The following is a 23483-nucleotide window of genomic DNA, read 5'->3' on the forward strand; positions in this document are numbered from 1 at the left end:
CAAGACCAGCCTGGCCAAGATGGTGAAACCCCGCCTCTACTAAAAATACAAAAATTAGCCGGGCGTGGTGGTGGTGGGTGCCTGTAATCTGAGTTACTCAGGAGGCTGAGGCAGGAGAGTCACTTGAACCTGGGATGCGGAGGTTGCAGTGAGCAGAGATCGTGCCAGTGCACTCCAGCCTGGGCAACAGAGCAAGACTCTGTCTCAAAAACAAACAAACAAAAAAACACACAAAAAAAACCAACTTATTTTTCCCTACAATAAAAAGAGGTGAGGGAAGATTTTGGTTATGCTGAAAATAACTACAGTCCTGCCTAATCTATTTCTTAATATCAAGTACAATGAAACAAAACCGTGTGACGGCACCAGTTTATTCACTCTGAGCTAATGCTTTCAGATTATGGGTTTCTTAGAGGGAAACTTCTCCTACTTAAGAGGACATACATCTCATTAGGGTTATTTTAGCAAATCATACTGCACCATGTGGTTTTATGGCATAACTTTAAGAGCAATGACAATGAACTTTAAAAACAAACACAATAATTGGGTCTTGAGTTTAAAGATGACTTTAATTGGAAAAACATAAATTAGTATTTCCCTCAAGGCAGTCACTTAAGGAAACCATTTATCCCCCTATATTGGTGTTGCCATTTCTCAAAATATTTTTGGAACTTTCTGTGGAACTGCTCAGAAAAATCATTCTGTTATTTCAATCACTCCCTATTTTTGACCAAAAATGGTTTTACCAGTTTGAAACATCATTCACCTGACTTGACATCAAATTTTTTTTAGGGCTCTTAGGTTTGCCCTAAAAAGAAAAACCCTATTCTCAAAGGATAAAGATTCCCAACCACTGAGATTCTTTTTTTTAAGTCCTCACACAATGAAAACAATTCTAAACCTGTTCCCAACCATATTTTGAGTAATAATAGCATTCCTGCAATACCTGGCTGATCCCTCAAGATGACTAGTCTGAAGAGGCCAATTTTGGGGATGGGAGAAAAGAAAGGGATCCATTACGGATTCACGAAAAGCCTAGATAAAGGCAATGGAGTTAGGCTAATTATGTATCCCAGTAAACACTAATAGAAACCTATTAGAAGCCAAAAATTCTCGAGTACAATCGAAAAATGAAAAGCCATCAGTGGTTGCTTTGGTCTTTTGCGGTGGCCAGCAGGGGCAGAATCCCAGGCTGGAGACCCCAGGGGCTCCTTCTTATAGGACAGTGTTTTATACAAGGTAAGACTACGCTACCTTTTCTCTCCATTTGCCTTGTTCATCTTTTGTCAACACTGGCTTCACATTAGAATCACCCAGCGAGCTTTAAAAAAATACCAGTTGACTGGCAACTTCCAGACAATGGAATCTGAACCTCAGAGGGTAAAGTGTAGGTATATATATTTGTGTGTGTGTGTATGTGTGTGTGTGTGTTTGTGTGTGTGTGTACTGTTTATTCTTCTCTTTTCCCTTCCTTCAAGTTCCCAGGTGAACTGGATGCCCTGAAGTACAGCAAGGGGTGAGAATCGTGGGCAGCTGGTCCAGATGAAGTTCAAGGCTTCCATCTACAGGGCCTATCTCAGTTGATGAAATGAGCTCCTGAGTAACTCACTCATCACCTCACACAATGATTCATAAAAACAAAAATTAGGAACTATTGCTTGGTCTGTACATATAATCTTAGAAAATAATATAAAAAATGAGGATAAGAAGCATACAGTCTCTAGTTGACTAACCACAGGAAAGATGAAAACACAGAAGTATGGCTATATAACAAAACCATGTCAGAGTCTTGCTATTGGAGGTGATTCTCTTTTCTTCTTTTGGACTCTAAATTTTATCTGTAGACTCTAATTTTTTTTTTTTTTTTGAGACAGAGTCTCGCTCTGTTGCCCAGGCTGGAGTGCAGTGTCACAATCTTGGCTCACTGCAACCTCCGCCTCCAGGATTCCAGTGATTCTCATGTCTCAGCCTCCTGAGTAGCTGGGATTACAGGTGCATGCCACCATGCCTGGCTAAATTTTTTTGTATTTTTAGTAGAGATGGGGTTTAACCATATTGGCCAGTCTGGCCTTGAACTCCTGGCCTCAAGTGATCCACACACCTCACCCTCGCAGAGTGCTGTAATTACAGGATGAGTTACCACACCTGGCCTTAAATTTTCCATAATGAATATGTATTACTTTTTGATACCTAATCTGGTGCTGGCCTGCTGACTTAAGAGACTAAAAACCACATACCGGTAGTATCTTGGGCTGTCACATCCACACCATGTGTAACCATGACCCTGAGGCATTCCACGTGTCCTTTTGCAGCAGCAAGATGGAAACTGGAAAGAGAAGTAAACACAATCTCCTTGAGATTTCTACTCTTTAATGTTCATCTCCAACAAAGTTTCCCCCCCGCCCCCCGCCATTTCATGTACACTTTCTCTTCCTTGAGCTCTACAAGCACCCACTGACTAGGGATTATTATCAATCTCACTTTAAAGAGAAGGAAACAGAAGCTCAGGATGGTCTGATAATTTGCTCATTGACAGCTTTAGTTAAGGGATGGAGCAGGAGTTTGATCTTCCAACCCCAAAGACCAGGCTTGAAAAAAGTAAGATTCAGCCATATATTTGTCTCTTGATGAAACAAATCAGAAAGTCCCAACTAGGTTGAATTTCTAAGTAATATGTCTTTATCAATGTTTTCCTATTGTCTAGTGTTTTCACCACAGCTGTTTCACCATTTTAAAGTGATATGCTCTAAAAAGAAAATCTTGTCTAAGTCAAACAGTGGCCAAGGTGCTTGGACAACTCAATGCCCACTGTTGCGTTGTATCTGAGTAACAATAGTTGCATGCAATATTTGGTAAGTGTCTAATGTGGGTCAAGCATCTGACTACACACTTTTATGCATTGTTTTTCATTCCTATGACAGCTCTTTAAGGTGAGTTCTATTACTTTCTCCATTAGATGGCAAGTGTCTATACTCTGGTGCAAACAGCATTAGACAAAGCCCACCATTAAGACTCCAGAACTCAGTGAAACTTGGGAGCACAAACCATGATCAGCATGTTTAGATTGGGCACTAGAAGAAGGGATAACATCCAAATGCCAATTCAATCATCCCTCCAGATCCCGGGATGAAGGGCACTTTTGCATGCAGAAAGAAGCAAAGCACAATTCCACTGGGTGGTCAGGCCCAGAGGCCAAGATGGCTGCAAAATTTGGGCAGGTTTCCCTTCTCTCAGTTGCCATCCTGTAGAGAGGTTAATGAGCCTTCTAGTTCTTCTCCTGAGTCAGTCCTGTTTTAGGGATGTGCCCTCAGGATACCTCTCATGAAGTCCCTTGGTGTCTGTACCTCTGAATTAATGCCCAGATAATATTTTCTCGCTGGGAAGGATCTATCATTGAAATCCAGGGTAACATTCAACTGGAAAGTCCGATAGCTGATATTTAAACCCAAGTTGGTCTGATTCCAGACCTCTTAATAACCTGGCTGAGTGAGGGGGACATATCAACAAATAGGAATACTTCAGTACTAGTTGCAAATCAGCCATAACATAATTATCTGTGTGTTTTGGGAAGTCATTTTAACCTCTCTGTGCCTAAATTTCCTCCATTGTAAAGGCTGGGAATCAAGTCAAATAATTTCTAATGGTTGCCTTGGCTCTAACGTTTAATTATTTTAGCTTACCTGGCTCTACTCACAGCAACTATTTCTGTATTTGTGCAGCAATCTATGTGTAATATCTATTTACAGTCAAAATTTATTTTATAAGTGATTTCACATTACAATAAAACTTTGCATACAATGATTTGGGAGTGTAGTGACTTTTTTTTTTTGAATATTTTTTGAGATGGAGTCTTATTCTGTTGCCTAGGCTGGAGTGCAGTGGCATGATCTTGGCTCACTGCAACGTCCGCCTCCCAGGTTCAAGTGATTCTCCTGCCTCAGCCTACCGAATAGCTGGGATTACAGGCATGTGCCACCACACCCAGTTGATTTTTGTATTTTTAGTAGAGACGGGGTTTCACCATGTTACCCAGGCTGGTCTCAAACTCCTGACCTCAGGTGATCCACACACCTCAGTCTCCCAAAGTGCTGGGATTACAGGCATGAGCCACCATGCCTGGCCATAGTGACTTGTTTAAATGGAATTCCTGATTCAATATAGCTTAACCAAACTATACTGGCAGTGCAATAATTCCTCCACTTCTCAACATTGTTGGAATAGCTTCATTTTACAATAAGTTCACCTTTAAGCAGTAAGTCTTTTATTAATCTTGGTGGAAGGTTTCTAAAAGTTTCCCAGCCTTAGTAATAGTGCATGTAACATAATTAATTGCTCTTGGGAATATGGAGTCTCCTCAATTATTGAATTGCATGTTTAGGGATACTAATTGAAATGCCCCTGGATTACTAAGCCCTAAAATTGATTAATATTTAGCTTCTTAATGTCTTTGTGTTTGTTTCTAAGCTGTTCACTATGCCATCTCCTATGACAAGAGGAAAACTAAATCAAAAGTATCTAAATAAGAGAGTAGCCATATCCCATTCTAAAAATAACCATACCAGGAAGTGTCTACTGCCCATGTGCATATACACACATCCAAATCAATCAATCAATCAATTATATTTATCTACATTTAACTTTTGATTGAAATATAACATGTAAAGAAAGCTACACATATAATTGTACAGCTTGCTAAATTTTTGCAACTGAAATATTTTGCCTTCTTACTAATCAAGAAACAGAATGTGGTCAGAGACCCCAGAACCCTCCTGCTAGCACCCCAGAAGTTCTCCATGTGCCCCTTTTAGTTACTAACCCCCTTCCCCATGTGATATTTTTATTTTTTTCTACTCTGAGGCTTCTTGGATTACCTCTGGATTACATAGTCTATTACGGGTGGTTGGAACTGCAGACCATCTGACAGTGAAGCATTATTGTAGGCCACTCCTGTACATTGGTAAATGCAGTCTGATGAACGTGTTATGATATTCTACAAATGATTTGGGAAATGCAGAGTTTCAGGATCATCACTTGGAAGTCCCACGATCAATACAAGGCAGAAGTGAGGTGTTAGGAAGCTGCGCTCAATTTCCAGTCCCACAAAAGAATTTTCTTAGACATAGCTTTTTAAAAGAAAATCCCTGATATCAACCTAAATTTATATATTTGATGGCTGAAATACATTTTCAGGGATCCAGTTAGTTAAAGCTTCATTGCATACGCTTTAATAAATCGTGTGATAGCGAGAGATTTTATTTTGTCCTCCCTCTCCCATTGAGAGTTTAGATCAATAAGTGACTTTTTTTCTCTATTCTGGGGACTTTCCAACTATTATGCTGCAGAATGCTTGTGTCCTGCTGAGAAAACAGAATGACAGAATTTTCCAAATTCATTATTTTCTCTTCATGTATTTTACCTAAAGCTGCATCACTTACTGCTTTTACAGATAAAACAGACAAAGTACAAACAAATATAAATAACTAGAAACAGCTCATTCGATAAGCATAGATAGTCTTGGCTTTGATTTTACACTGCATGCATCTAATACCATATTTTTTGCTAGTAAAACCATTGCTAGTTCATGTGATTCAGTTAAACATTATTTCAAGGTGTTTCTGCAAGAAAATTCTAACATCCAGGTGTTTGTTGTGTTCTGATGTCACACAAAAGCTTCTGCTCTGCTTTCTAAAACACACAGGCATAGGAATGATCTTGAAAAGCAGGAAAGGGGCCAGGCACAGTGGCTTACGCCTGTAATCCCAGCACTTTGGGAGGCCGAGGTGGGCGGATCACGAGGTCAGGAAATCGAGACCATCCTGGCTAACACAGTGAAACCCCGTCTGTACTAAAAATACAAAAAAATTAGCCAGGTGTGGTGTCGGGCACCTGTAGTCCCATCTACTCGGGAGGCTGAGAGAGGAGAATGGTGTGAACCAGGGAGGCGGAGCTTGCAGTGAGCCAAGATTGCACCACTGCACTCCAGCCTGGGCGACAGAGAGAGACTCCGTCTCAAAAAAAAAAAAAAAAAAAAAAAAAGAAAAGCAGGAAAGGGAAAAACTGATCATTTTAGCTAGAAGTGTATGATTCATTTCTCCAGACTCTTCAGATAAGGAGCTCCACTGTGTATCATCATTCCTCTCACTGGGTATGCGCTTCTGGGAAATGGAAGTAAAGCCAGGAAACACAGTCTGTGAGTCTGCTCTTGAGGAGATAGTCACTAGCGCTGTGCATTCTCTCTGCCCCTCCAGGTCTGCCCTCTGCCCAGAGGCAGTCCCCTAATGAACTGCATCCAATGGGCTGCCCTGTGCTTTGGCTCCTGGTTGGGCTTGCCCAGTGAGAATGACGATAGGGTTCAGGGCATCATCTCCTCCCCTCCTTCCCTGGCCATACCTCGGCAGTGGCTGCCTTCCTCTGTGAAGGCCACAGCTTTGCAGGCCGGCTCTCCCACAGCCACAGCTGCAGCTTTCCCTCCTTGCCCCTTTAGGTCAAGAGTAGAAATAGATTCTCACTCTTGTTAGAATCCTGGGCGGCATTCCCAACCTTACTGGTTTCCCCTAATCTGGCCACATATTTGTAAATAGTTCCTTTCTTAAGCTCTCATCAATTATCCTATTTGATGCTACCTGTTCCTGCTAGGACCCTGAATGACAGCAGGGTTGGGTATTTTGTGTGTGATGATCCACAGGATGAAATGTTAAGTTCTAGTGGATACTACTTGATTAAATATTTCTAAGAGCCAATTCAGGCTTTTTTTTTTAAGTTTTAATTGCCACATATAGTTTGTTTGCTTATTTAATATACGGGCATTGTGGCTAAAATGTAATGGGAGAATATACCATATAACTTTTTAATTATATGGCATATAATAAGTGACTTCAAAAAAGTTTTCTAATATGGTCTTAGGCCAAAGTAGAGACCCGTTTAAAGGGTTCAAGAATACACCTCTCCACGGGTAAGAAAAACAAATGACTTTAGTAAGAGCCAGCACACAGTCTAGACGGTCCCACTACTCAATAAAGAAATACTAAAATTCAAACTTTTTACAGTAAACTTGGTTTTAAGAGAATAACCAAACCCCAAACAATACATATGGGCACCAACACACATGGATACAAACAACTGCTACAAAAACAAAATTAAAAAGCCATCAAAATTCACATACTTCTTACCAACCCAACCATCCATGTAATTTGTAAAATGTAATTAAGACTCTCAGAAAATACAAAAATGTATCAGCTCCTGAACCCTCCCATCATGCTGAGGTTTCATTCATTCTACTTGACGCAGACTCTAACGGAATTACTTAATTTTATCAGAGTCACTGACATATTACTCATTGAAGTATATGCTAGAATTGTGGTCTACAATGGGGAAATTCTCAATAAGTTCTGTGGGCATATCCTGTGTAATAACGAGGGTTCTTCAGTAATGAATTAGAAGTAAAATAAAATTTACTAAATATTCTATACTATATACTATATATATATGTATATATACACACACACCCATATACACACTATACATCTTATATATATAATACCTTGTACCATATTCTACTATTAAAAAATGTGCAGGCTAGGTTTAGAAAAAAATGCAAAATAAGAAAGAATAACTATCTAGAAAGTCATTTTGATCTCTATTGCTTGCTCTAACTCTTTAAAATATCTTACTTTTTATATAATAAAGTAGTGAATCATTGCCATAATTTTAGTCAGAAAATCATTTTACTACTTAACTTGGAACATAGCATCTATAACCTGAAAGAGTTTGCTCAATGAGTTATCACATAAAAGAAAACCAAAATGGTCAGTGCACTCTTTTAGCTTTGTCCTGTTTTTATGAAAGCTGTGCAAATGCAGAAGAAATAGGCACAAATCAGACAATGAAATGACTTTGTTGGCAGTTCCCTAACAACCCATCTCCTGTGTATTATGAAAGCACTTATGTATTCAATCTGGGTGTCTTACACTCAAACAACCAACTGAAAGAGCAGGCTCACTCAGTTTATTCCCCTCAGAGAGAAAGGAAGCTCCTAGAAATAGGAGCCCTGCCTCCTTTTGTCTCATTCCCCCACCCTATGCCTAGAAGCAGTTATTAATCACCAATGTACAGAAGAGCAGGGTGGGAAAACCACACTATGAACTTCTTTTCTGTATCTAATTTGGATATCAAGTCTTAACGTTTTAACTTCAGGGTCTCTGGTTCTTATTCCTAATGTCTGTGATTTTGAAAAATTAAAGCTTCCAACCTTATAGCTTTATCAAAGCTTAGAAGAGGGACAAAAACATCTAGTCAGATGGTAAAGTATAACAAGAAGCAGGATATTAAGGAGGTAGTGCTGGTAACCTTAAGGGCTCAGACTATCTGGGTTTGAATCTATGCTTCCTTACGTATTAGGCTCTATCTCAGTTTCCACATCAGCAAAATGGGTTGTTGACGAATACAAGAATTATGTGTAAAAGCGCTTCATAAAGGGTGAAGCGTGAAATAAACACTCAAAACATGCCACCAATTATTGTATCCTCACCAACACAAAGCATGGCACAGAGTCTGTGACATGTTGCTTGATAAAAGGGATTGTTTCAATGTTCAGAAAGGAGAAGTAGCAGAAGTTAAATCAGAACCACCACTGCTTAAAAAACGAAGAGAGGGGAAAGGAGGGGCAAAAGCTATGTGTGTTTCCATTGAATGGAAACTTGGGAACAAAGTTGTAGACAAGTAGCAAACCACAATAAACCATCCAAGACCAGCCTTGTCTAACGCCCACACTTGAGCAGCTAACGTTTTGGCACCTCTCACGGAAGTGATCATCCCCAAAGCAGGGTTTGGCAGCAGCAAGCCATTAACATTTAGCCTCGGAAATGTGAACCAGAAGCATAGCCAACTTTGAATAAGATACTCAAGTGGAAAGTTAGGTTCTGTTGGGTAGAAAAACATGACCAGTCAGTGACAGAACCTGATATGTAGATGATGGTGGGTAGATTTCCCTTCTTATGTATGCAGTGACTGATAAATGTCAGCATCCTCAAGGGCTGGGGCCGCTCTATCTAGATGGCAAGCAGGAAGGCATCTGTGGGGTCATCTCAGGCTTAGGAAGCAGATGGTGCCCAAGGCCAGCACATGACTCATTAAGAGCATGACTGGTGCCCTCTGATGGCCTGTGTCCTGGATAGCTGGCAACTCTCTCTAAATAAAAAGAGCCTACAGATTAGGATGGGGTAGGGGGCCAGGGCAGTAAGTTGATAAAACTTACTTGTCCTCTTTAAACATAGTTTTTTTCTTTTTTGAGATGCAGTCTCACTCTGTCGCCCAGGCTAGAGTATAGTGACTCAATCTCGGCTCACTGCAACTTCCACTTCCTGAGTTCAAGCGATTCTCGTGCCTCAGCCTCCCAAGTAGCCGGGATTACAGGTATGTGCCACCATGCCTGGCTAATTTTTGTGTTTTTGCAGAGACGGGGTTTCACCATGTTGGCTAGGCTGGTCTCGAACTCCTGACCTCAAGTGATCCACCCATCTCAGCCTCCCAAAGTGCTGGGATTACAGGCGTGAGCCACCATGCCCAGCCAAACATGGTATTCTTAACAATGTTAATCCTAAGGCATTGGAATTAACTCAAGTATGGTATCATTTTGATATTTCTATAGTTATATATTTTTTACAAGTACTGCTACTTCTATAGCCAGAAGTACTCATTCATATATTTACTATAATATTAGGGTATCTATGTGTGAGACATGGTTCTAAGGAAACAATAATGAATAAAACAAAGTTCCTGCCTTTATGGAGCTCGGCTTTTAGCAGGAAGACTAAAGAGAACCAATGGTTTCAACTGGGCGTACTTTTGCACCCCATCCTTGGAACATTTGGCAATGTCTGGAGACATTTTTTATCATGGACTAGGGAAGAAGGAGAGGAGGGAGATTCTATTGGCATCTAATCTGCAGAGGCCAGAGATGCTGCTGACCATCTCTACAATGCACAAGACAGGTCCCCACAACTATGAATTATCTATCCAAACCAAAATATCAGTAGTGGGCTAGGTGTGGTGGCTCACACCTGCAATCCCAGCACTTTGGGAGGCGGAGGAAGGCAGATTGCTTGAGCCCAGGAGTTCAAGACCAGCCTGAACAATATGGCCAAATCCTGTCTTTACAAAAAAATTTAAAAAATTAGCCAGGTGTGGTAGCACATGCTTGTAGTCCCAACTACTCGGGATGCTAAGGCGGAAGGATAGCATGAGCCTGGGAGGTAGACGCTACAGTGAGCTGTGATCACACCACCACTGCACTCTAGCCTGGGTGACGGTGAGACCCTGTCTCAAAAAAAAAAAAAAAAAAAAAATCAGTAGTATCCAGGTTAAGAAACCCTGTAATAAACCATTAAAGGCAATGTATATACTAAAAACATAATTCTATAAAAACAAATTAAACAAAGACCAAAAAACAAAATAAATGAGAATTTAATCTTTTTATTGAGTTATAATCCACAAATCATAAAAATCACCATTTAAAAAATGCACAATTAAGTTGCTTTTAGTATATTCACAAAGCTGGCAACAACATCATTATCTAATTCTAGAATATTTTCATCACCTCCTCCTCAAAAAAATCCCTGTATCGATTAGCAGTCACTCCCTATTTCCCTACTTCCCCAACTCCCAGGAAACCACAAATCTACTTCCAGTTTCTATGGATTTGCCTATTCCGGACATTTCCTTTTAAAGATGGGATTGTATAATACATTCTCCTTTGTGTCTGGCTTCTCTCATTTAGCATGTTTTCAAGGTTCATCCATGTTGCAGTATGCATTAGTACTTCATTCCTTCCTTAATAATAAATTGTATGGATATGCTGCATTTTGTTTATCTATTCATTGTCTGTTGGACATTTCAGTTGTTTTTACTGGGGATTACTATCATGCCCCACCATTCATGTACGAGTGGTTGTGTAGACACATTTTTTAATACTAATGGGTACATACTGAGGAGCAGAATTGCTGAGTCATATGGCTGTTGGGAACAGGCCCCCAAATCTGGCCATAAACTGGCCCCAAAACTGATAAAATCTCTGCAGCACTGTGACATGTTCATGATGGCCATGACACCCACGCTGAAGGCTGTGGGTTTACCGGAATGAGGGCAAGGAACACCTGGCCTACCCAGGGCAGAAAACTGCTTAAAGACGTTCCTGAACCACAAACAATAGCATGAGCGATCTGCACTTAAGGACATGTTCCTGATGCAGATAACTAGCAAGAGCCCATCCCTTTGTTTCAGGCCATCCCTTTATTTCCCATAAGGAATACTTTTAGTAAATCTTATGACGAGCTTGCTGTCAATAAATACGTGGGTAAATCTCTGTTCAAGGCTTTCAGCTCTGAAGGCTGTGAGACCCCTGATTTCCCACTCCACAGTCTGTATTTCTGTGTGTGTGTCTTTAAGTCCTCTAGCACCGCTGGGTTAGGGTCTCCACGACCGAGCTGGTCTCGGCAAGTGGTGCCCAACGTGGAGGCTCAAACCCAGGTCGAAGAGTCGCCAGAGCGACGGTTGGAAAATGTGGAACCAAGCTGGAGGACACCCAAGTACTCTTTTAAGCAATCCCCGTGGTGAGTAGGAAGGGGAGCTCGGAAGCATCAGGGTAACAACTGGACAAGTGTGGGCTCTGGTTCGTTCCACCTTGGAACCTTTTCACAAATGATGAGGAAGGAGGAGAGTATAATGAAGTAACAGAAGAAGTAACAGAGCTGGTTTGTTTGCCAGCTAAAGCTAAAGTGGCAAAGGAGGAAGAAGTTCATCCCTACTCTTCTGCACCCCCTTCTTATTTTGAAGAAAAAGAACGGCCTGACCTTCCACACCCCCTCCTTATTTTGAAGAAAAAGAACGGCCTGACCCTCCAGATCTTTCTTTTCCAGAGGACACTGGGCAAAAAGTAGTTGCCCAAGTGACTGTTCGAGCAGCACCTTGAGCGACCGCTCTCAGTTCTATTCAGGCAGGAATTCAGCAAGCTAGACAAGAGGGTGATTTAGAGGCTTGGCAGTTCCCTGTTAGGATACACCCCCCCAGATCAACAGGGCAATATTATAGCTACACTTGAGCCTTTTCCTTTTAAATTTGGGAAATGCCATGAGGGGCCCATCCCGGGCCCCGTTCCAAACCGGGGCATTTCTGGCTTAGGCCATTCCCTCACCCCTTACAATGTCTGTCCCCTGCCACAGATGGTAGTGCCACAGATGTATGCTGCACAAAAGCTGTGAGCCTTCTGCCTCGGGAACCCCGCAAAAGGTCCCAACAGGAGTCTGTGGACCCTTGCCAGCAGGGACGATAGGATTACTTCTAGGAAGGTCTAGTTTACATTTAAAAGGGGTACAAATACAAACAGGAGTCATTGATTCTGATTACAATGGGGAAACTCAAATTGTTATATCTACTTCTGTTCCCTGGAAAGCAGAGCCAGGAGAGCGTATAGTACAGCTTCTGATTGTGCTGTATGTGGGAATGGGGAAAAGTGAAATTAAATGAACAGGAGGATTTGGAAGCACAAATAAAGAAGGCAAAGCAGCTTATTGGGTGAATAAAATTACTGATAAACATCCTACCTGTGAAATAACTATTCAGGGAAAGAAATTTAAAGGTTTGGTAGATACAGGAGTGGACATTTCAATCACTTCTCTACAGCACTGGCCGTCCACGTGACCAATTCAACCCGTTCAATTTAACATAGCTGGAGTTGGTAACCCCTGAAGTATATCAAAGTAGTCATATTTTGCACTGTGAAGGGCCCGATGGACAACCTGGGACTATTCAACCAATTATAACTCCTGTACCTATAAATTTATGGGAAGAGATTTATTACAACAATGGGGAGTACAAGTTCTGATTCCAGAACAATTATACAGCCCTCAAAGTCAACATATGATGCATGAAATGGGGTATGTCCCTGGTATGGGACTAGGAAAAAATTTGCAAGGTTTGAAGGAACCACTTCAAGCAGAAAGACAAAGTTCCCGCCAAGGTTTAGGATATCATTTTTGATGGTGGCCATTGTTAAGCCCCAGAACCTATACCTTTAAAATGGTTAACAGATAAGCCAATTTTGATAGAACAGTGGCCGCTAAGTAAAGAGAAACTGGAGGCTTTAGAGGACTTCGTTAATGAACAATTAGGAAAAGGACACATAGCTCCAACATTTTCCCCCTGAAATTCTCCAGTCTTTGTTATTAAGAAACAATCAGGTAAATGGAGAATGTTAACTGATTTATGAGTCATTAATTCAGTTACACAACCTATGGGGACTTTAGTAAATGACACTACAATTGTGCCACAGAAAGTAGCCATAGGTAGGGATCAATTGAAAACATTAAATGACTTTCAAAAATTACTAGGGCACATTAATTGGATACGACCTGCTCTAAGCATTCCTACCTATGCCATGAGTAATCTATTTTCTATTCTTAGAGGAGATCCTAGTCTCACTAGCCCTTGGCAATTAACAAAAGAAGCTGAGCCAGAGCTGCAGCTAATCGAAAAGCAAGTCTATAAAGCTCAAATAAATAGAATAGATCCAGAGAAGGCTCTAGATTTGCTAATTTTTCCAACTCAGCATTCACCTACTGGTGTTATTGTCCATGAGCAGGACTTAGTAGAATGGTTTTTTCTTCCACATACTAATTCATGGACTCTAACTCCTTATTTGGATCAAATCACTACTATGATAGGAAATGGGAGAACTCAGATTGTTAAATTACATGGATATGATCCTGGAAAAATTACTGTCCCTCTCACAAAGGCACAAATACAGCAAGCTTTTATAAATAGTCTTACTCGGCAAACCCATTTAGCTGACTTTGTGGGTATTCTCAATAATCATTTTCCTAAACAAAATTGTTTCAATTTTTGAAATTAACTAATTGGATCCTCCCTAGAATAACTAAATTTAAACCAATTGAAGGTGCTGAAAATGTCTTTACAGATGGGTCTAGTAATGGTAAAGCTTTTTATTCTGGCTCAAAGATAAAGTTTTCCAGACACCCTATACTTCAGCTCAAAAAGCAGAGCTTGTAGCTGTAATTGAGGTATTGACTGCTTTTAATATGCCCATTAATGTGATTTCTGATTCTTCATATGTGGTTCATTACACACAATTAATTGAAAATGATGAAAGAAGCTAAAGCTACTATCCAGCGACGCCCAACTTGCCAAATGGTGCATTCCTCATCTTTTCCAGGAGGAGTTAATCCTCGAGGATTGGAACCTAATTCTCTTTGGCAAATGGATGTCACACATGTTCCCTGATTTGGGAGACTAGCTTATGTACATGTATGTGTGGATACCTTTTCTCACTTTGTCTGGGCTACATGCCAATCAGGAGAGTCTTCTGCCTGTGTTAAACGTCACCTTTTGCAGTGTTTTGCGGTGATGGGCATTCCAGCTTCTATTAAAACAGATAATGCCCCAGGCTATACTAGCCAAGCTCTAGCTACATTTTTCTCTATATGGAATATTAATCACATTACTGGTATCCCATATAATTCTCAAGGACAAGCCATAGTGGAAAGAATGAATCTCTCCCTGAAACAGCAGTTGCAAGAGCTAAGGGGGGAAAACAGGGAGTACGGAACACCACATATGCAACTGAATCTCGTATTATTGACTTTAAATTTTTTGAGCCTGCCTAAAGGCCAGATGCTGTCAGCAGCTGAACAGCATCTACAGAAACCAGCTGCAAAGACAAAAGCAGAACAACTGGTTTGGTGGGAGAAATCCAATAACAAAAATTTGGGAAATAGGTAAAATAATAACTTGGGGTAGAGGTTATGCTTGTGTTTCTCCAGGCCAGAACCAGCAGCCAATTTGGATATCATCAAGACACCTGAAACCTTATCATGAGCCAGATGCCGAGGAAGAGATACCAGGAGGATCCCGAGGACCCCCCGGTTGCAGCCATGTCAAGACTGATGCTGAGGAGGACCCCAACTGTCATGAGCAACACCCATTGAACACAGCCACCTACTTGGGGACAGATCAAGAAGCTGTCACAAATGGCAGAAGAAAACCGGAGGAAAGTAGGACAACCAGTCACAATGAGTAATTTAATGGTAGCTGTGATAGCGGTGATCACCATTGCCTTGAGTATTCCTTTAGCAAGGGCTGACACAGAGAACAATTATACTTATTGGGCATATTTATCAATCTTGGCTGGCAATAATGCCTGGATATAATGGATCTATGACACAGTTACACATGCTTTCTGATCTCAGTATTTACCATTATAAATCTGCTCCTATAATTGAGGCATATTGCCCTCAAAAACCTATTTGTAAACAGAATTGGACCTGGCCAGAAATAATGAACGTACCTGTTTGGGAAGATTGCATTGCAGAACAGGCAGAGGTGCTGCGCAACGATTCCTGTGGAATCATCATTGATTAGTCCCCTAAGGAGATGTTTAGCTTGAATTGCACCTCTCAGTCTGTGTGTCATGGCCACATTATGTTCAGTTGGTCTGAACAAAATGGTCAGATGGTAGAAATGATAAGGAATATGGCAAAAGTTCCTATTATCTGGAAACATGGCGGTATAGTGGCACCTCAACCTCAAATGATATGGCCCACTGTAGGAGCTAAACATAAGGATTTGTAGACACTATTAATAGCTGTTAATAAGATCAAATTTTGGGAAAGAATAAAAAAGCATCTAGAAGGACACTCTACAAATTTGTCTTTGGATATTGCAAAACTAAAAGAACAAATATTTAAAGCATCCCAGGCACACCTGAACTTAATGCCAGGAACTGGAGTGCTTGAAGGAGCTGCAGACACATTAGGAGCCAGTAACCCATTAAAATGGATAAAAACACTTAAAAGCTCTGTGATTTCAATGATGACTGTGCTTTTAATCTGTGTTGTCTCTGTATAGTCTGCAGATGCAGAACCTGACTCCTGGGAGAAGTAGCTCACCGTGATAATGCCGCCTTTGCTTTTATCGCTTTGAAAAAAAAGAAAAAAAGAGAAGAGGGACATGTTGGGAACAGGCCCCCAAATCTGGCCATAAACTGGCCCCAAAACTAGCCATAAACAAAATCTCTGCAGCACTGTGACATGTTTGTGATGGCCATGACACCCACGCTGAAGGTTGTGGGTTTACCGGAATGAGGGCAAGGAACACCTGGCCCACCCAGGGTGGAAAACCGCTTAAAGGCATTCCTGAACTACAAACAATAGCATGAATGATCTGTGGCTTAAGGACATATTCCTGCTGCAGATAACTACCCAGACCCATCCCTTTATTTCTGCCCATCCCTATATTTCCCATAAGGAATACTTTTAGTAAATCTCATGACTGGCTTGCTGTCAATAAATATGTGGGTAAATCTCTGTTTGAAGCTCTCAGCTCTGAAGGCTGTGAGACCCCTGATTTCCCACTCCACACTCTGTATTTCTGTGTGTGTGTCTTTAATTCCTCTAGTGCTGCTGGGTTAGGGTCTCTACGATCAAGCTGGTCTCAGCAAGTGTAGACACATTTTTCAATACTAATGGGTACATACCGAGGAGTGGAATTGCTCAGTCATATGGCAACTATGTTGAACTTTCTGAGGAACTGCTAACCTGTTTTCTAAAGCTGCTGCACCATTTAACATCTCTATCAGCAATTCATGAGAGCTCCAATTTCTCCACATCCTAGCCAAGACTTATTATCTTCTGGAAAATTTAAGAGATGAGAATTTGAATTACAACCTAAATGTCCAGATGTAAAACGTTTAGATCTTTCTCAGTGAGCCCTCTGAGGTAGTTCTTTTGGTTAATTATCAGCTGAAATCTGCACTTAAAGGAATATAACAGAGTGAATGCAAAACAAATTAGAAACATCCTTCAGCTTTGTCTCTACATAAGCTTTTACTTTTTGTATTTTTTTTTAAATTATACTTTAAGTTCTAGGGTACATGTGCACAAGGTTTGTTACATATGTATACATGTGCCATGTTGGTGTGCTGCATCCATTAACTCGTCATTTACATTAGGTATATCTCCTAATGCTATCCTTCCCCCCTCTCCCCACCCCATGACAGACCCCGGTGTGTGATGTTCCCCTTCCTGTGTCCAAGTGTTCTCATTGCTCGATTCCCACCTATAAGTGAGAACATGCGGTGCTTGGTTTTTTTGTCCTCGCGATAGTTTGCTGAGAATGATGGTTTCCAGCTTCATCCATGTCCCTACAAAGGACATGAACTCATCCTTTTTTATGACTGCATAGTATTCCATGGTGTATATGTGCCACATTTTCTTAATCCAGTCTATCATTGATGGACATTTGGGTTGGTTCCAAGTCTTTGCTATTGTGAATAGTGCCGCAATAAACATACGTGTGCATGTGACTTTATAGCAGCATGATTTATATTCCTTTGGGTATATACCCAGTAATGGGATGGCTGGGTCAAATGGTATTTCTAGTTCTAGATCCCGGAGGAATCGCCACACTGACTTCCACAACAGTTGAACTAGTTTACAGTCCCACCAACAGTGTAAAAGTGTTCCTGTTTCTCCACATCCTCTCCAGCACCTGTTTCCTGACTTTTTAATGACTGCCATTCTAATTGGTGTGAGATGGTATCTCATTATGGTTTTGATTTGCATTTCTCTGATAGCCAGTGATGATGAGCATTTTTTCATGTGTCTGTTGGCTGCATAAATGTCTTCTTTTGAGAACTGTCTGTTCATGTCCTTTGCCCACTTTTTGATGGGGCTGGTTGTTTTTTTCTTGTAAATTTGTTTGAGTTCTTTGTAGATTCTGGATATTAGCCCTTTGTCAGATGAGTAGACTGCAAACATTTTTTCCCATTCTGTAGGTTGCCTGTTCACTCTGATGGTAGTTTCTTTTGCTGTGCAGAAGCTCTTTAGTTTAATTAATCCCATTTGTCAATTTTGGCTTTTGTTGCCATTGCTTTTGGTGTTTTAGTCATGAAGTCCTTGCCCATGCCTATGTCCTGAATGGTATTGCCTAGGTTTTCTTTTAGGGTTTTTATGGTTTTAGGTCTAACATTTAAGTCTTTAATCCATCTTGAATTAATTTTTGTATAGGGTGTAAGGACGGGATCCAGTTTCAGCTTTCTACATATGGCTAGCCAGTTTTCCCAGCACCATTTATTAAATAGGGAATCCTTTCCCCATTTCTTGTTTTTCTCAGGTTTGTCAAAGATCAGATGGTTGTAGATGTGTAGTATTATTTCTGAGGGCTCTGTTCTGTTCCATTGGTATTATATCTCTTGTTTTGGTACCAGTACCGTGCTGTTTTGGTTATGGTAGTCTTGTAGTATAGTTTGAAGTCAGGTAGCGTGATGCCTCCAGCTTTGTTCTTTTGGCTTAGGATTGACTTGGCAATGCAGGCTCTTTTTTGGTTCCTTATGAACTTTAAAGTAGTTTTTTTCCAATTCTGTGAAGAAAGTCATTGGTAGCTTGATGGGGATGGCAATGACTCTATAAATTACCTTGGGCAGTATGGCCATTTTCATGATATTGATTCTTCCTATCCATCAGCATGGAATGTTCTTCCATTTGTTTGTGTCCTCTTTTATTTCATTGAGCAGTGGTTTGTAATTCTCCTTGAAGAGGTCCTTCACATCCCTTGTAAGTTGGATTCCTAGGTATTTTATTCTCTTTGAAGCAATTGTGAATGGGAGTTCACTCATGATTTGGCTCTCTGTCTGTTATTGGTGTATAAGAATGCTTGTGATTTTTGCACATTGATTTTGTATCCTGAGACTTTGCTAAAGTTGCTTATCAGCTTAAGGAGATTTTGGGCTGAGACGATGGGGTTTTCTAGATATACAATCATGTCATCTGCAAACAGGGACAGTTTGACTTCCTCTTTTCTTAATTGAATACCTTTTATTTCTTTCTCCTGCCTGATTGCCCTGGCCAGAACTTCCAACACTGTGTTGAATAGGAGTGGTGAGAGAGGGCATCCCTGTCTTGTGCCAGTTTTCAAAGGGAATGCTTCCAGTTTTTGCCCATTCAGTATGATATTGGCTGTGGGTTTGTCATAAATAGCTCTTATTATTTTGAGATACATCCCATCAATACCTAATTTATTGAGAGTTTTTAGCATGAAGGGCTGTTGATTTTTTCAAAGGCCTTTTCTGCATCTATTGAGATAATCATGTGGTTTTTGTCCTTGGTTCTGTTTATGTGATGGATTACGTTTATTGATTTGTGTATGTTGAACCAGCCTTGCATCCCAGGGATGAAGCCCACTTGATCTTGGTGGATAAGCTTTTTGATGTGCTGCTGGATTCGGTTTGCCAGTATTTTATTGAGGATTTTTGCATCGATATTCATCAGGGATATTGGTCTAAAATTCTCTTTTTTTGTTGTGTCTCTGCCAGGCTTTGGTATCAGGATGATGCTGGCCTCATAAAATGAGTTAGGGATTAAAAAGTGTGGGCTTTCCTTTCAAAGACACAAAATGTCATTGAAAAGTCTATATGCCAATATATTTATACCATTAAGATAGTTTTTTTTTTCCTTTCTTTAAAAAAAAAATTCACAGAAATGGGGTCTCACTCTGTTGCCCAGCCTGGTCTCAAATTCCTGGCCTCAAGCGATTCTCCCAAACTGGGGTTACAGGTGTGAGCCACCAAACCCGCCTACATCTTCATTTAGATAGGTCAAGAATGCAGTGGAGCTGTGGAGATGCGAAGAGTATAAAAACCTTTTATCTACTTCCTAACTCAAGCCCAGTGACAGGGATGCTGGTCACTACCTGGGATAGCAGGTACTAACCAGATTCTCCAATTCCTGGACTCTAGCAATCCTCCCATTTCAGCCTCCCAAAGTGCTGGGATTACAGGCGTGAGCCACCATGCCCGGCCAGGGTACTATCCAGATTCTGATGTAGCTGAAATAACACTTTGACAGCCTAAGTCTTGGCTAACTCAAAGAGTGGCCTGGAGAACAGAAGCATGTTAGAAATGCAGACTCTCAGGCACCGCTCCAAATCTACTGAATCAAAAGCTGCCTTTACAAGATCCCCAGCTGGTTCCATGTACACATCCAAGTTTGAGTAGCACTACACTAAACATAGAATAAGTTAAAAACTTCACACCATCATTTTTTCCTTCTAAAAATACGTTTAAAATTTTTTTATGACACAAAATATTTTACTTATTATGGAGTACATGTGAATATTTGTTACATGCATAGATTGTAATTCAGGTCAGAGCATTTGGGATATCCATCACCTTGAATATTTATCATTTCCATGTATGGGTAACATTTAAAGTCCTCTCTTCTACATACTTTACAATAGACAAGACATTGTTGCTAACTATAGTCACCCTAGTCTATCTAATAGCGGGGTTTATTCATTTGTAGATCTAACTATATGTTTCTACTCTCTTTATCCACACCCCCCCCCCACCCACACCACACACCTGTCCCATGCTCTAATATCTATCATTCTATTCTCTGTCTTCATGAGATCAGGTTTTTTTGTTTTGTTTTGTTTTTTTGAGATGGAGTCTCGCTCTGTTGCCCAGGCTGGAGTGCAATGGCACGATCTCGGCTCACTGCCATCTCTGCCTCCCGGGTTCAAGCGATTCTCTTGCCTCAGCCTCCTGAGTAGCTGGGATTACAGGTATGAACCACCAAGCCCAGCTAATTTTGTATTTTAAGTAGAGACAGAGTTTCACCATGTTGGTCAGGCTGGTCTCAAACTCCAGACCTCAGAAGATCCACCTGCCTCAGTCTCCCAAAGTGTTGGGATTACAGGTGTGAGCCACCACGCTCAGCTGAGATCAGGTTTTTGTTGTTTTTGTTTGTTTTTTTGGTTCCCACATGTTAGTGAGAACATGTGGCATCTGTCTTTCTGTGCCTGTCTTATTTCACTTAACATAATAACCCACAGTTCCATCTATGTTGCTGCAAATGACAGGATTTCATTCTTTTTATGGCCAAATAGTATTCCATTGTGTATATGGTACCACATTTTCTTTATCTATTTATTGGTCCATTGATTGACACTTGGGTTGACTGCATATCTTTGCTATTGTGGATTGTAAATAATGCAAGTGCAGATATCCTTTTGATATACTGAATTCCTTCTTGTTGTTGTTGTTGTCTCTTGAGATAGTGTATCATTCTGTTGCCCAGGCTGGAGTGCAATGGTGCAATCTTGGCTCATGGCAACTTCTGCCTCCTGGGTTCAAGCGATTCTCTTGCCTCAGCCTCCTGCTGGTATTACGGGTGCGTGCCACTATGCCTGGCTAATTTTTGTATTTTTTTAGTAGAGATGGGGTTTCACCATGTTGGCCAGGCTGGTCTCGAACTTCTGACCTCAAGTGATCCTCCCACCTCGGCTTCCCAAAGTGCTGGGATTACAGGCATGAGCCACTGCACCCAGCTCTTTTCCTTGTTTTTAATTTTTATGGGAAGATAGTAGGTATATATATTTATGGGGCACATGAGTTTTGGTGGGTTTTTTTAATAAAGGGTCTCACTCTGTCACCCAGGCTGGAGTGCAGTGGTGCGATCTTGGCTCACCACAGCCTCAATCTCCCTGGCTCAAGCGATTCTCCCATCTCAGTCTCCCGAATAGTTGCAACTACAGATACACACTACCATGCCCATCTAATTTTTCTATTTCTTTGTAGAGACAGGTTTTTGCCATGTTGCCCAGGCTGGCCTTGAACTCCTGGGCTCCAGTGAACCATCTGCCTCAGCCTTCCAAAGTGCTGGGATTACAGGTGTGAGTCACTGTGCCCAGCTGAGATATTTTAATATAGGTATACAATGTGAATAATCACATCAGGGTAAATGGGGGTATCCACCACTTCAAGCATTTATCCTTTCTTTGTGTTATCAACAACTCAATTATACTCTTTCAGTTATTTTAAAATGTATAATAATTATTGTTGACTATATTCATTCTGTGGTGCTATCAAATACGAGATCTTATTTATTCTATTCATATCTAACTATATTTTTGTACCCATTAACCTCCCCACTTTCCCCCAACCCACTACCCTTCCCATCCTGTGGTAACCATCATTCTGCTCTTATCTCCATGAGTTTAATTTCTAGCTCCCACAAATAAGTGAGAATAGGCAGTTTGTTTTTCTGTGCCTGGCTTAGTTCAGTTAACATAATGACCTCCAGTTCCAACCATGTTGTTGCAAATGACAGGATCTCATTCTTTTTTTATGGCTGAACAGTACTCCATTGTGTATATGTCCTACATTTTCTTTAACCATTCATCTGATGATGGACACTTAGGTTGCTTCCAAATAATGGCTACTGAGAATAATGCTACAATAAACATGAGAGTGCAGATATCTTTTCAATATAGCAATTTCCATTCTTTTGGGTATTATATACCTAGCAGTGGGATTGCTGTATCATATGGTAATTCTATTTTTAGTTTTTTGAGGAACCTCCAAACTGTTCTCCATAATGGTTATACTAATTTACATTCTCACCAACAGTGTATGAGGGTTCCCTTTTCCCCATATCCTTGCCAACATTTGTTATTGCCTGTCTTTTGGATGTCAGCCATTTTAACTGGGGTGCAACAATAGCTCATAGTAGTTAGCTCATTGTAGTTTCGATCTGGATTTCTCTAATGATCAATGATGTTCAGCATGTTTTCGTATACCTGTTTGCCATCTGTATGTCTTTTGGGAAATGTCGGTTCAGATCTTTTTGCCCATTCATTCATTCATTTTAAATAGAGATGAGGGCTCCCATGTTGCCCAGGCTGGTCTTGAACTCGTAGGCTAAAGCAATCCTCTCACCTTGACCTCCCAAAGTGCTGGGATTACAGGCATGAGCCACTGCACTTGTACCTTTTGCCCATTTTTAAATCAGATTATTGGATTTTTTTCCCTATAGAGTTGTTTGGGCTCCTTATATACTGGTTGTTAATCCCTTGTCAGATGGGTAGCTTGCAAATATTTTCTCCCATTCTGTGGGTTATCTCTTTGCTGATCATTTCCTTTGCTGTGCAGAAGCTTTTTATCTTGATATGATCCCCATTTGTCCATTTTTGTTTTGGTTGTTTGTGCTTGTCAGGTATTACTCAAGAAATCTTTGCCCAACCCAACGTCCTACAGAGTTTCCTCGATGTTTTCTTATAGTAGTTTCATAGTTTGAGGTCTTAGATTTAAATCTTTAATCCATTTTGGTTTTTGTATATGGCAAGAGATAGGGGTCTAGTTTCATTCTTCTGTATATGGAGATCCAGTTTTCCCACCACCATTTACTGAAGAGTGTGTCCTTTTCCCAATGTACGTTCTTGGCACCTTTGTCAAAAATGAGTTTACTGTAGATGTATGGATTTGTTTCTGGGTTCTCTATTCCGTTCTATTGGTCTGTGTATCTGTTTTCATGCCAGTACCATGCTGTTCTAGTTACTATAGCTCTGTAGTATAATTTGAAGTCAGGTAATGGGATTTTTCCAGTTTTGCTCTTTTTGCTCAGGATAGCTTTGCTGTT

The 23483-nt window shown here is 40.6% G+C and overlaps 1 protein-coding gene across 18 annotated transcripts in view; it reads right to left on the reverse strand.

Annotated features, from left to right (window-relative positions):
* Window positions 1-23483, reverse strand: part of RAI14 (retinoic acid induced 14) — a 176902-nt gene that overhangs the window by 34221 nt on the left and 119198 nt on the right. For all 18 annotated transcript variants that reach the window (XM_034960196.4, XM_034960193.4, XM_063604513.1 and 15 more), the window contains one exon: window positions 2238-2326. In XM_034960196.4, the coding sequence (XP_034816087.2) occupies window positions 2238-2326 (89 nt within the window). The remainder of the gene's footprint in view (window positions 1-2237; window positions 2327-23483) is intronic.

This window comes from Pan paniscus, chromosome 4, assembly GCF_029289425.2.
Source record: "Pan paniscus chromosome 4, NHGRI_mPanPan1-v2.0_pri, whole genome shotgun sequence".
Taxonomy (NCBI): Eukaryota; Metazoa; Chordata; class Mammalia; order Primates; family Hominidae; genus Pan; species Pan paniscus.